This window comes from Helianthus annuus, chromosome 12, assembly GCF_002127325.2.
Source record: "Helianthus annuus cultivar XRQ/B chromosome 12, HanXRQr2.0-SUNRISE, whole genome shotgun sequence".
Lineage (NCBI taxonomy): Eukaryota > Viridiplantae > Streptophyta > Magnoliopsida > Asterales > Asteraceae > Helianthus > Helianthus annuus.
In genome coordinates this window covers 81071351-81085652 of record NC_035444.2, presented here as the reverse complement: position 1 = coordinate 81085652, position 14302 = coordinate 81071351, and the positions used below count along the sequence as shown (strand labels likewise).

Genomic DNA, 14302 nt, shown 5'->3' with positions numbered 1-14302 from the left:
AGTCCTTGCACTGATTCACGCTTCAAGACGGCTGCGCAGATATTTTGCCAATCACACCATCCACGTGCTAACAAACTACAACATTGGAAATATCCTTGCAAGGCCAGAGATATCAGGAAGACTAGCCAAATGGGCAATAGAGCTGGGAGGTCACAACGTGGTTTTCAGACCACGACCATCGATCAAAGGCCAAGTCTTGGCAGATTTTATGACAGAAGTTCCAGATGACCAAGAAAGGGAATGTAAAGCGATGGAGAAAGCTGAGAAAAAACAAACAGAAGAACCATGGCTGTTGTACACAGATGGTGCATCTAACGAAGATGGAGCAGGCGCTGGGCTGAGGCTGGTAAGCCCTGACAAACACGAATTCACATACGCCATACGCCTGGATTTCAAGAGCACAAACAACGAAGCAGAGTACGAAGCTTTCCTGGCTGGCTTACGATTGGCGATCAAAATGGGGGTCCGACACATCGAAGCGCATGTGGACTCCATGTTAGTAACAGGCCAAATCAACGGCCAATACGAAGCCAAGGGCGATATAATGGCACTCTATCTCAACCAAGCGAAAACGTTGCTGCAAACCTTCTATTCCTACAAGGTGCACCACATAAACCGAAGCGAAAACAAGCCAGCAGATGCACTAAGCAAGCTCGCATCAACAAGCTTCCAGCACCTAGCAAAAGATGTGCGCATAAAGGTTTTGAGCAACCCATCCGTTCCACTCAGAGAAGTAAGTGTCATCCAGACAGGAACAACGTCCTGGATGACGCCGATAATCATGTACTTACAGTCAGGGATACTTCCCGAAAACAAAGCCGAGGCGCGAAAGATCCAATACAAATCAGAACATTATCAGATGGCAGACGGGATACTGTACCGAAAGTCGTATCTCGGCCCACTGCTGAGATGTGTAGACGCCGACGACGCAAGTTACCTAATCCGGGAAGTGCATGAAGGAATTTGTGGTATTCATGTCGGGCCTCGAATGGTGGTGGCAAAAGTAATGAATGCCGGGTATTACTAGCCCGGAATGCACCTCGATGCTGTGAAAGAGTTAAGGAAGTGCAGTGGCTGCCAGAGACATGCACCCAAAACCATGCGCCCCAAAAATGAACTCGTACCAGTCACAACTGCATGGCCTTTTCAACAATGGGGCATAGACATGGTAGGTCCTTTCCCGGAAGCACCAGGGGCAGTCAAGTTCATAATAGTCGCAGTCGACTATTTCACCAAATGGGTAGAGGCAAAAGCACTCGCATCAACCACCTCGGCAGTCGTCAAGAGATTCATATGGGAACAAATCATATGCCGCTTTGGCCCACCTCTCCGAGTCATCACCGATAACGGAACTAACTTCGCAGCAGACGACCTCGAACGATGGTTCAAAGAGTTACACATCGAACATACCTTCTCTTCGGTTGCGCACCCACAAGGGAATGGTCAAGTAGAGGCAGTCAACAAAAGCATCGTCGATGGCATAAAGGCAAGGCTTGGCGAGAAACGAAGAGGCTGGGTCGACGAACTACCCAGCATACTGTGGGCCCATAGAACAATGCCAAAAACAAGCAACGGTGAAACGCCGTTCAGTTTGGTCTATGGGTCTGAAGCTGTTATCCCAACAGAAATCGGGCTGCCATCTCCAAGGATGCTCTCCATGAATTTAATCAACAATGAAGAAGAAAGGAGGATCGACTTAGACCTCCTAGAAGAACGAAGAGAGATGGCAGCAATCAACGAGGCCAAATACAAAACGAAGCTGGAAAAATATTACAACTCAAGAGTCCGAGTCTGCACTTTTAACCCGGGAGACTACGTCCTAAGGGACAACGAAGCCTCCAACGCAGAAAAGCCCGGAAAACTGGCTCCCAAATGGGAAGTCCCATACGTAATCGATGCAGTACTCGGCAAGGGAGCTTACAAATTGCGCACCATCAACAACAAAGAGGTTCCACGAACCTGGAATGCCCAACAACTCCGAAAGTGTTACATGTAAAACAGCTATGAAATCGTAAAGGGCGTATTGCCAACACATTACTTTAATACAAGAAGTGTTTGACTACTTTTATTTCATGCAAATTTCTTGTCACAACTGCATTTATTACTTTGGGCGTACACGAAAACATCAATGGCTCGACCATAGGAAACGTTGTAGACCTCCAAGGCTCGTGACAACCAAGTGAACAGCCGGGTCAGAAACACAACCAAAGCCTACAAAACGCCAAAATATAACTTCGTGCCCACATAAACACGAAAATATCGATAGCAAGGTAACTAAAACATTGTAATGCTCCCAAGGCTGATCACAGCTGAGCTCACACAATAGCCTGCAACTCGATCACTTCGTATGTCACCTATAAGCGCACACGTTCAAACGACAGAATAAAACGTTGTAGTAACACAACACCACCTGTCAGCGCCATCATTCATTCGTGACACCTGATCAAAGTAATTAAACATGAACATATTATGACGATAACAAAATTCGCATAAACATAAGCAAGCGATAAAAACATTCACCAGAAGATCATGTACATACACCCACATGTAAACAAAATTAAAATTGTCTTAAACAGCCAACATTACAGGCCTATTCATGGCCATACACGGCGCACAGGCCGGAATTCATCAATCAAGTTTGACTGGTGCCAGCACCTCCTGCTGCATCACCGTCTTCTCCCAAAGCTTTCTTTAACAAGGCAACCCCATCCGCTTTGCGAGCCAACTTCTCTGCAGCTCGAACAACAGCGAATTCAAGGGTTGAAAATTCCTTGCGCTTGGCAGTAAAAGCACCTTCACAGTCTTCCTTATACAGATCAAAATGATAATCTTTTTCCTTATTAATGACCGCGGTTTTGCCCTCAGCATATCCAAACTTCCGACCACTGTTGTAAGCCGCCCTACCCAACTCAAACATATATGTTGCAAGCTCAGTCGAATGCAAAATACGATCAGCAAGCTACATAAAAAGGAAGATCGAATAAGAAAGAGAACTCAAATATAAAACGAAGCAAAAGCAAAAGAAAAAGAGATAATAAGGCAAGCAAAGAGCACTACCAAAGGCACACCACGAGAAAGCAACCACTTGCTGTCAGCTGAGGCCTCCTCAGCAAGAACTTCGGAAGCTTGACACTCAGCCGTTTTCTCAGCAAGAAGACGCTGGGCAGTTTCACACTCAGTCGCCTTTTGCTGTGCAAGAACCTCCAGTTTGTCGATTCGATCAACATATTCTTTTTCTTTAATCTCAGCAGCAAGGCACGCTTGATTTGCTTCCTCAGCAAGTTTCGTCTTCTCACCAGACAAGCGAACGATCGCATCGCGCTGAGATTGCATCTCAGCATTTGTGCGCTCGCACGCAGCTTCCCAATCCTTCTGCTTCTGAGCATTCAGCTGTTTTTGCTCTTCAAGCTTCTGCTCAACATCTGATACCCTCCATTGCAAACCCTTCTTCTCTGCATTAAATTTTTCTTTCTCCTCAACAAACAACTTCTTGGACTCCTCAAACTCGAGGGTCTCCTCCCCCATCAACCGCCACTCGCGAAGAATTTCTTGAGAGGTAGCAAAGAAATTAACCCCGGCACGAACGTGATCGTCCAACAAGGCAAAACCGATTGCGGTTCTTCTGAAACATCCTCTCAGCAGGAGGAAGGGACATAGCAAAAAACTCATGGCAATTGTTGACATCATTCATCCTGGAGCCCTGGGTAAGGTTCCAGCGCGGGGCATGAGGCAAGTCATCACAAGCTGGATTACCCCAAGAATCAGCAGGGTCATGTCCAAGATGCGGGCTGCGCACCACGCCAGAAGTAGCCCCACCTCCACCAGGAGGACGTTTGGTATAAATGGTTTGTTGTGGAGTAGGTTCACTAGACTCCATCTCCATTTCAACACCCTTACCTTTATCAACCCCCCCATCACCTCCGCCATCACCTCCAGCATCAGCACCTCCTTCAACCACACCCTCAGTAAACCCTTCCCCACCCCTTGTGCCCACATCAACATCATCACGAGGAGGGGTCAAACCAACTGTCCTCGATGGGGGAGAAGCAGGTGGCATAATTTGAGAAATATCCACCACACGAGGTTTCTTGCCAGTCTTGACCACTGTCATAAGACAACAATTAAAAAACAACTTGATGAAAGATATGACAAACGTAAAAAGAAAAGTGAATTACCAGGGGGAGGAGCAGATGCAGCATATATCTCCTCCAAAAGATTTCCACGACCCCCACTGAACACACCCAAATCAACCTCAGACTCCGAGGGTGCTGGGGGGGCCTTCTTTTGAAGCTTCGCTTTCTTAGCAGCAAGAAGAGCAGCAGCTTGCTCATCAAGTTGGCGTTTGTGATCCGCAAGGGCATTTTTCTTCATGTGCTCGGACAATGTAGCACCATCATCAGGATCTGACTCTCGATTCCTCTCACCAACCCCTAGGCCAGAGAACGTGTCAGAAACCACAACATAATCTAGACAAGGAAGAGTAGAAGGTTGCTTACGAGAGGAACCAGCAGCTTTACCCTCAGTTCTTCCCTCCTTCTTCCCAGACTTACTCGTCCTAGCCCTCTTCCTTGCCTCCAATTGGGCGGAAGGATCAACAGCCGTTTCTTCATCATCATCATCATCATCATCAACACCAAGCACAGGTTCAGCAACCTCACCCCGCGCGGTACCTGCACGCGCGCAACGAGAAGTTAGACCCTCAAGAATCTGGTCAGAACTTCCACTGGAAAGAACAATAACTTCCTCTCGACCCGAGTCGACAGAGTCATCCCAAACATCTTCACCTAAAACTTCGTTAGCATATCTCCCCAAGCTTTCATCAGTGGGATGCAAAAAACGACCACAAATCTGGTCTAACCAGGTTGGGTTCCCATCCGCCTGAATAGCCTCAACCATGGCACCCGCTGCCTTCGGGTCCAAGACATTTATCAAGCTGTAACCAACTGCAAAGGAGCAAGAGGATAAGGGAACACACAAAAAACATATTACACATAAGGGAGAATAAATCAACAATAAGCCATAAAAGAAACATACATTTGCCCTGATGGCTGTACACAGGTTGACCCAAGGGATGCTTAGGCACCCACAGCAAACTCATCCCTGCACCAACCAAAGCCATCTCATCCAGTTGGGAAATGGCAGTCGCCTTGTAGGTTATCCTCCTATACCAATCCTGAGCAGCATAATTTTCCATAACCTCCACCTTCGGAATCCCTTGACTCACATGCCTATACGGCATATCTATTGGAATTACACCACGGCGGATGTAAAAGAATTTCTGTTTCTAGTCATGAAGGCTCTTTAACGGCACAGAACAAACCGGAGCAACCCCCGTTCGTGCTTGAAACGAATAGAAGCCATTGGCATAGGTAACACTATAAAAAACGTTAAACATCTCAAAGGTAGGCTCAATACGGTAAGCCCTACAGACGTATTCAAAATGGGTAATGCATGGAAGCCCAATCGCATTAACTTGGGAAATATGAAGCCCATAACCCCTTAACACAGCAGCAGTAAACTTTGTTATCGGCAACCTGAAACTACCCTCCCGGAAAAACGCCGCATACAAAGTAATATAACCTGGAGGGGCGTCTAAAGCAGTAGATCCGGCGGGAGGATACTGAGCTCCCCACTCAGAACGGAAGTTCATACCCCTGACAAGATTAAGAAACTCCTCCTCCTTCCACCCGATAACAGCCTGATCCGGACCAGGAGGGGCCCTCCCCTTGTACTTTCTTTTTCGTTGGGTAGGATTCTTCTCAGACATGGTGTAAGTACTAAGAAATAGAAGATAAGAACTCAAGAAAATTATTGAAGAACGGGGAATAAGGGAAGAAGATAGATGGAAAACACACTTGAAATTTGAAAATGTAAAGGAAAAGGAGTAACCGCCTCCTATTTATACCCATCGCATTTAATGCGATGGGTAGTGGACCGTCAGAGCTTTTAAAAAGTAACCAATAAAGGAGTGACACGTCAGAAGAGAGAGAAGACGTCAGCTCTTTTTTCGGGAAGCATGGGCGACTGAACCGACTGACGTGACAGAAAGTAACTGCAAAAGCAACTGTTCACCTCCGATAAGACAGGGATGTCAGACAGTCACACCAAACACTCCCCCATGACCATCAAGCTTCCATCAGAAGGAAACAACAAAGGAGCCAAAACCCATGCGCCATGCGTCCATTTGGTTAACTTTTCACAAAAGGCCAAAACCCATGCGCCATGCGTCCATTTGGCTCACTTTTCACAAAAAGCCAAAACCCATGCGCCACACGCCCATCTGGCTCATTTTTTACAAAGTGCCAAGACCCATGCGCCATGCGTCCATTTGGCTCACCTTTTTACAAAAGGCCAAAACCCATGCGCCATGCGTCCATTTGGCTCACATTTTACAAAGGGCCACGACCCATGCGCCACGCGTCCATCCGGCTCATTTTTTACAAAGTGCCAATACCCATACGCCGTGCGTCCACTTGGCTCATTTTTATATATATAGAAGGCCAAAAAACTCCACGCGCCGCAAAAGCTCACTACTTTCATAAGTTCAGAATCCCTCCTAGACGATCAACTCAACTAGAAGGCACACTGGACTGGGGGGACTTGAAGAGGTATGGTCCCAATTTCCTGCCTACATGGCAGGGACCACACCACTTTTGAGCATACAAGGCGTCCACATCAGCGAAGCAATCCAGAAGCTTCTAGAAACTTCTGGAAGACTCGCAGCTGTCACCAAAGATGCTCTATCCGACATAAAGGACAACACGTGTCACCACACGCAGAACGCCACATAGGCCTGCGACAAATCAGGGAGCAGGGCTGACGACGCCAGTACGAGGTATCCAGCGTGGACAAATGTAACGACGCCACGTGTACCACTACACATGCCGTGACAGAGCAGACCAAGAGGATATTCCCCTTGGTCGGACAGCTGGCACGCGCTCACAGCTGGTACAGCTGCTCCTTCCTTCTTCACCCTCCGGCTATAAATAGGACCCTTCATCATTCAGGTTCAGGATCTTTTACTCTCCATACTCACTCTATACACACACTGTTTATTTCTCTCAGAACAGTACTTATTCTCACGCCGGAGCCTGGTTAAGAGAGAGACCCCCTTCTCCCCCTCTTAACGAGACTAACGGTGTTTACTGTTTTGCAGATTTCCAGCCATTGTTACGAGCAAGAAAAGAGGTTGAACCCCATAGACGAAATAACTCCATCGATAAACCCTGTGTTAATCGGTATTTCATCAACCACATATGACTACAACACTTTATATTCATACACCAAAATACTGACACAAGAATTGACCAATCTACCATGTCGTTGATGGATTGTTGTATCAATAGAATGGTTAACCTACAATCAGTTCATTAATCACAGATTCTGATTGTCATGTGACTAATTAATAACCATATGGTTTCTGTTACCAAAAAAGTTTTTCTAACTCTACTACCAAATGAAGTTTGGTTGTTCTTATGTACAGGTGTTCTCAACTTTGCATGATCTTTTGAATAAGTATCTTTATGAAAATTTACAATGGTTCATTACCAACCATTCGAAAGGTGATGCTCACCTTTTCACAACCACAACTCTTCATGAACTTTTTTTTTTTTTTTAAAATTACCGATATCCAGATAACCTATATCTCAAATATCGGTCCTTGACCAATCTACCATGTCGTTCATGAACCAACCAGACTTTTCTGAAACAATTCTATGTTTCTCTTTTTCTCATTTTTCATGAGACTCAACCCAAAGTAAATACAATTTTGTTTGTCATCTTGTAAATATTCCCAACAAGTTCTGTAATGAATTTTATAATCTTGGTGAGTTGGTTCTAGTAATTTTACAAAAAGTAAATGTTTTTAGATTGAGTAAACTGCCATTTTGGTCCCTGTGGTTTGGCCAGTTTTGCCATTTTAGTTCAAATCTCAAACTTTTTAAATCTGGGTCCCTGTGGTTTGCATTTTGTTGCCATTTTAGTCCAAAACTCAAAATCTCTCATTTTTTACTGTTTTAAGGCCCCTTTTTTGTCTTTATCTGCAGGGGTAATTTGGTCATTTAATTTTTATTAAAGCAATTTATTTATTACAAAACCCACATAATAAAAATACCCCCTATCCCAATTACATCAAAACCCTAACATCATTGTTGAAAGAAAAAGATGAATTTGAGTCTGAGGTTAAAGATTTGAGAGAGAGGGGCGGTGGTTGCAGGGGGTGCGAGAGGGTGGTGGCAGGTGGTGGTGCTTGGCGGCAAGTGGGGGGTGGTGGTGGCAGGCGGTGGTGCTTGGCGAGATGGTGATGACATGTCGTTTGTTGATTTTGTTCAGAAATCGAATCGGATTCAAGTTACATTAGGTAATTTATCTTCTGTTTTTTGATTGGTTTTTGTTACTTGAATCTGGTTTTTGTTACTTGAATCGGATTCAAAGTTACTTGAATCTGTGCTGCATCTGGGTCGAGAGAGATGGGTGTTTGGAGAGAAAAAGAGAGAGTGTGTGTGTGCAGAGGAGAGAGAGAGAAGAGATATGGTGGTGTTGGCGGCAGTGGGATGGTGGTGGTGGGGATGATGCGGTAGTAGGGGTGGTGGTGGTGGTGTGGTGGTAGTTCAGATAAGAGAGAGAGAGCTGCAGATTTCTTCATCGATGATGAAGATGAACTGCAGATGTATGTGTGTATATTAATATATATATATATATATATATATATTAATTTTTGAATTAAGAAAATGTTAAATGAAAAACAAAATGACCAAAATGCCCCTGAACTAAAAGACAAAATAGGAGGTTGCAACAGTCAAAAAATAGGGTTTTTAAATTTTGGATTAAAATGGCAACAAAATGCAAACCACAGGGACCCAGATGTAAAAAGTTTGAGATTTGGACTAAAATGGCAAAACTAGCCAAACCACAGGGACCAAAATGGCAGTTTACTCTTTTAGATTTCATTGCAATTATTGTAAATACTAACTCCTGAAAATGATACGTGAATCAGATGGTTGTATATACGGTCATCATCATCAGTAAATCTCACCAAGATTATAAAGCTAAGGTAAGGTATAAGGAGGATAAGATGCAGACAGACTTAGCTCTACCCCGTAGGAATAGAGAGGCTAGGACCCCGGCTCCAGTGACAGAGCTTGACCAAAAGTTCCGAGGGGGCGGAAAGTCATTGGACCCAATTTATATATTGTATAAATACTTAGGAAATATATATATATATATATATATATATATATATATATATATATATATATATATATATATATAGGGGTTTAAATGAGAACGCTAAATATTGTGAGAACCGTGAGAACAAATAAAAAAACCATGAGAACTTGGTCAAAAACAATTCAAATTCAAAATTTTTTTCTACACTTATCATTATTATTCGAATACAATGTTAAAATTCAATTTACACGTTTAAATTTACGTGAATTCGTAAATAAAGAAAATTTACACATGTGTAAGTTTGCCATTTACACATGTGTAAATCTGTTATATTTACACATGTGTAAAAAAATCTAAAAAGAGTGATTTTGAAAGGAGAAATGAATTATTTGATGTTATAAATTCTTGTTTTGATGATGTATCTTAATTACAATGAGGTTTGTATTAAAAAAATTGGTTTTGATTGCTTTTTTCATTCGTTCTCACGGTTCTCGCAATATTTAGCGTTCTAGAGATAACCCTCCTATATATATATATATATATATATATATATATATATATATATATATATATATATATTTTGTGGGGGGGGGAATCTTATATAATTTAAAATTTTTGAACAAAAAAAAAAGAAATTTTACACTTCTAATCGAAACATTCGGGGGGGGGGGGGGGGGGGGGTTGCACCCCCACTTTACAGCTGCTCCGCCATTGCCTGGCTCAATGGTTGTATATACTATATATAATCTAATTGTGTTCATGTGAAACATGTTGGGGCTCAATGTGATATAGTTTTGTTTAGGAGTTACATGCCTATCCTAAAGTCTTAATAGGACCTTGTTCATGTAACACACCTCAATCAAGCATTAACAGTCACGTACAAATAAGTCACACGCCCGTGCGGCCGCTCTAGTCCATATTCCCTCATGTTTGAGCCCTAAGACGACTATAAATAAAGAAACTTAGAAATCTATTGGACAATTTCAAGAATCATCGATTGACTTTTGATTGCTTTGATAATATATAACACCATAAATAACAATAATGGATCTATTTGTAATACAAACAATTATCTACCAACAATGGCTAACAATTTCAATAATTAAACATGGTGTAGAATAATTAAACCATGACGCACAAAGTGGTATTTGAATCTATTATTTTTTGTATGAACAAGTTATGGATATGCATGGAATAAAGTGGAAGGGAAGGTGGGGCGTGGGACAATTAGTAATGGAAGTTGCATGGTGTATATGTACTAAAAATTATTTCACAAATCATTAAAGCTTACACCATGGTCCTCGTAAAGATAGACAATTATTAAATTAATTAAAAACGAAAAGTAGCATAGTTAGGCAAATGGAATATATGTATAAGAATACTATTATTATGTTTCAAGCAAATCTTTTATGTCTGATTTATAATTTCCAAAAAATAAGTCTAAATATATCTGCCAACAAGTGATTGAAATAATATGTAAAATAAAAAGCCGAAAACTTATATTTGTAAGTGTAAGCGTCAATTTTGTTTGACCTAACACTTTGAATCTTTGATCTATCGTGTAAATATACGACCTGATATAAAAGTTTAAGAACTTTTTTTATCGTGTAAATATACGATCTGATATAAAAGTTTAAGAACTTTTTTTTTTATAATAATTTGCTTATAAATTATATTATTTTGAACATTTGAAACTAACTTCCCTGTATTAGTAACTTAATATTATAAACTTCAAAACTCAAAGCTTAATACGCCTCAAACAAAACATCTTTCATATATTTATTATTGAATATCAACTTTTCTTAAAATGGCTCCTAATCTCAAAGTATTCATATCTACACCTTGCATGATATAAAACCCTGTACACCTTACTATCAAGATATTCCTTGCAGACGTCAAAATATCAACCGGTTCACTTATTTTTACATGCGATTCAAACTAGAGCTGCACAAAAATTATGGGTCGCTAACAAAACCAATTTAGAATTCAAACGAAACCCAATTATGAAGTCGGGTTGGGCCCGACTGGAACCACAGGGTTCTAAGTTCTAACCCTATACCTTGAAACTCGTTTGAACACGATCAAAAACCAGTTATAACCGGTCAAACCCAATCATTTCCCACTTGTAAACTATCGGGTTAGAGCCTAAACCAGTTTCACCAAAAGTCAGGTTTGACTTTCTTTGACCTAACCCGATCCAGTTTCAACCCCAAACTTGGTTTATGTCAAAGACAAAAAATCAAATACAAATATGGTTATCGTACAAAATATACGAATGGCATGGACAAGTAAAAAATGGTGGTGGCATTTTCGTAATTGTTATTCTATTAGTGGAGTAATTATCAAAAGTAGAGTAATTATGATTCACTTGTAGAGTAATCTTAATCTAATACTAATAAAAGAATACTTATAATGCCACATGACATTTTCTCCTCTAACATTCTTCTAATTAATGCCACATGGCATTGTCATCTTTAATTCATTTATAATATATAATAATAATAATAATTAATATCTAATTCTAATTTATGATAATTCATTAATAATATATAATAATTAATATTTATTTCTAATTTATGATTAAAAAATATACATAAGTGATCTATAATATTTAAAACTATTATTTTAGTACCACTTAAAATAAAATAGTTTAAATTACAAAAGAAAAAAAAATAAAAACTGTTATCCATATATGAGATTATCTATAAAATGAATATATGAGTTTTTCTAACATATAAATAAAAGCTAAAAAAAAAAGAGTAACTAACCAGAGGACTATCTCGTAACAAGACTAAAATTTTATTGAACTCGGTTTTAAAATAGTAGATAGAGAGAAGTTAACATTTTGAAGTTTTATAGATGAGATAATATTAAGATTTGTAGTTATATTGATTTATGATGTGTTTTCAATTTAATAGAGCTAAGAAATATATTAATTTCATTTTATACCCATTTGTGACATAGTCAATTAACCTTTAATAATGAAAAGATTTATTCATCATATATAAACATTTAACTTATATCATAACTTTACAAATACTATTTATTAATTAAATTCGCGTAATAATTATTAGTAAGAAAAAAAAAATCTAATTGATGTCATACCAAAAAAAATTGGCCTTTTACAAATAAAGAGAAAAATAACAACTTAAATAATGAATTTTGTAAATAGAATTGAGGTCTTAGAAATTTATTTTAAATAAAAATTATATTTAAAAGATACACAATGATAAAAATTATTATTATTTAGTTGTTTAATGCACTTGTAGAGTAATTTTGAAATTTATGTTGTTTGATACACTTGTAGAGTAATTTTGAATGATATATTGTAGTAGTTTATTAACGATGAATTGTAGAGTAATTATGATGTACTTGTAGAATAGTTTTGAATTGTACGTTGTTTGATGAACATGTTGAGTAATTTTGATAATTACTCTACTAATAGAATAGTTATGAAAATGCAACCGCCTTTTTATACTTTTTCATATCATTCGTACGTTTTGCACTATAACTTTATATCTACATGATCTTTACTCATGTCAACACCACTATATGTCTATATGTGCACCTCTAATTGATTCATTCAAACATGAAGGATGAACCAACCGGGCTGGTCACTATTATGAATTTATGGTATGCAGCCTCAAAATACATATAATTCACAATGGGTTTGGCCCAACTGTTATGATCCAACCCAACCCCCATAAAAAAAATATAGTTACGAGTATTTTCGCTTGCTTCTCCTTACTTCTCTACTAAGATTCCACGTGTCCCCACGTGTCCGATCACCGACCACCATAGTCAAAAAAACTCGGTTTCCATTTCTTCCTTCCACCCCAATCCCCATTCCAGATCTAGGGTTTCACTTCCATTCTCTCTCAATCCAATCACTCAACACTACCAAAAATGGCACTAGAATGGGTCGTTCTCGGTTACGCCGCAGCGGCAGAGGCCGTTATGGTCCTCCTCCTCACCATCCCGGGCCTCGGCCCACTCCGCAAAGGTTTAGTCGCCGTTATCCGTAACCTCCTCAAACCGTTTTTATCTATTGTTCCGTTTTGTTTGTTTTTGTTCATGGATATTTACTGGAAGTATGAGACCCGGCCCACGTGTGATACGGCTGAGTCGTGTACCCCAACAGAGCATCTGCGCCACCAGAAGTCGATCATGAAGAGCCAGCGGAACATGCTGTTGATTGTAACCGCGTTGGTGTTCTATTGGCTGTTGTTTTCGGTTACTCAATTGGTTGTTAAGATTGATCAGTTGAACAGCAGGGTCGAGAAGTTGAAGAATAATTGATGAAGATGGGTTTTGGTATGTTTTGGTGTTTTAAGTTTTATGGTTTGATTGTATGGACGGTTTAGGTTATAAATGGATTAGTCGAGAACTTGAATGTGTTTACAATTGTTTGTGTTTGAAGTTTGATGTTTATGTGTTTGTGTTTGTGTTGAGATCGATGTGCATTGATTGAATTTGGTGCGTGATTTGTGTTGACATTTTATAAGAAGATGCATAGATTAAGAAAGGGCTTTAAGAACTGATGGTCTGTGGTAGTAAATCTATCTATATTTGAGGCGACTATGAAGTTTTGGTTGCATTAGTACGAGTTTAAGTTCAAGTATAGGTTATATGTTTGTCACGTGATGAAAGTGTATAGGTAAGTGTTTGTCACAGCATGTTTTGAATTGGTATCTGATCGCGTGACTTCTACTGGGCTACATTCCAGTGAAATGGATATCCAATTCTGTGTAGATAATAAGTTGCAGCAGCAGTAGATCATTAGTTTTGTATTTTTAGACCAGGAGCAGCAAACTTTCCATCAGTTACCCGACCCGACCTGTAACCAAATTGAACCTATGCCAAAACCGAATATCTGAAAAACAATTGGTTGGGGTGGTCATCACTCATCACTCACAACAACCAATCAAGTTCCGACATGTCATCAACTATTTTTCCATCACTCACAACCTTTTTTAGTGGCAATGGTCATCACTCACAACACTCAACAATAAACCTTCCCACCCCCTCACATCCATTTATCACGGAATGTGCCATAACGCGTGAAGTTTATCACGCACACATTTTATCACTCGTGAAACTTTAAGGTGGCGGTTGGCATTTGTTTGTTTTCCAC

At 40.1% G+C, this 14302-nt stretch overlaps 1 protein-coding gene across 1 annotated transcript; it reads left to right on the top strand.

Annotated features, from left to right (window-relative positions):
* The first annotated feature begins 12929 nt into the window (after positions 1-12929).
* Positions 12930-13619, top strand: LOC110921478. The gene has a single exon (XM_022165805.2). It carries the CDS (start codon positions 13075-13077, stop codon positions 13465-13467), a length of 393 nt encoding a protein of 130 aa, XP_022021497.1. The 5' UTR covers positions 12930-13074; the 3' UTR covers positions 13468-13619.
* The last annotated feature ends 683 nt before the right edge of the window (positions 13620-14302 follow it).

Coding starts and splice junctions, on each gene's coding strand:
- LOC110921478 (XM_022165805.2), top strand. CDS start 13,075: ATGGCACTAGAATGGGTCGTTCTCGGTTACGCCGCAGCGGCAGAGGCC.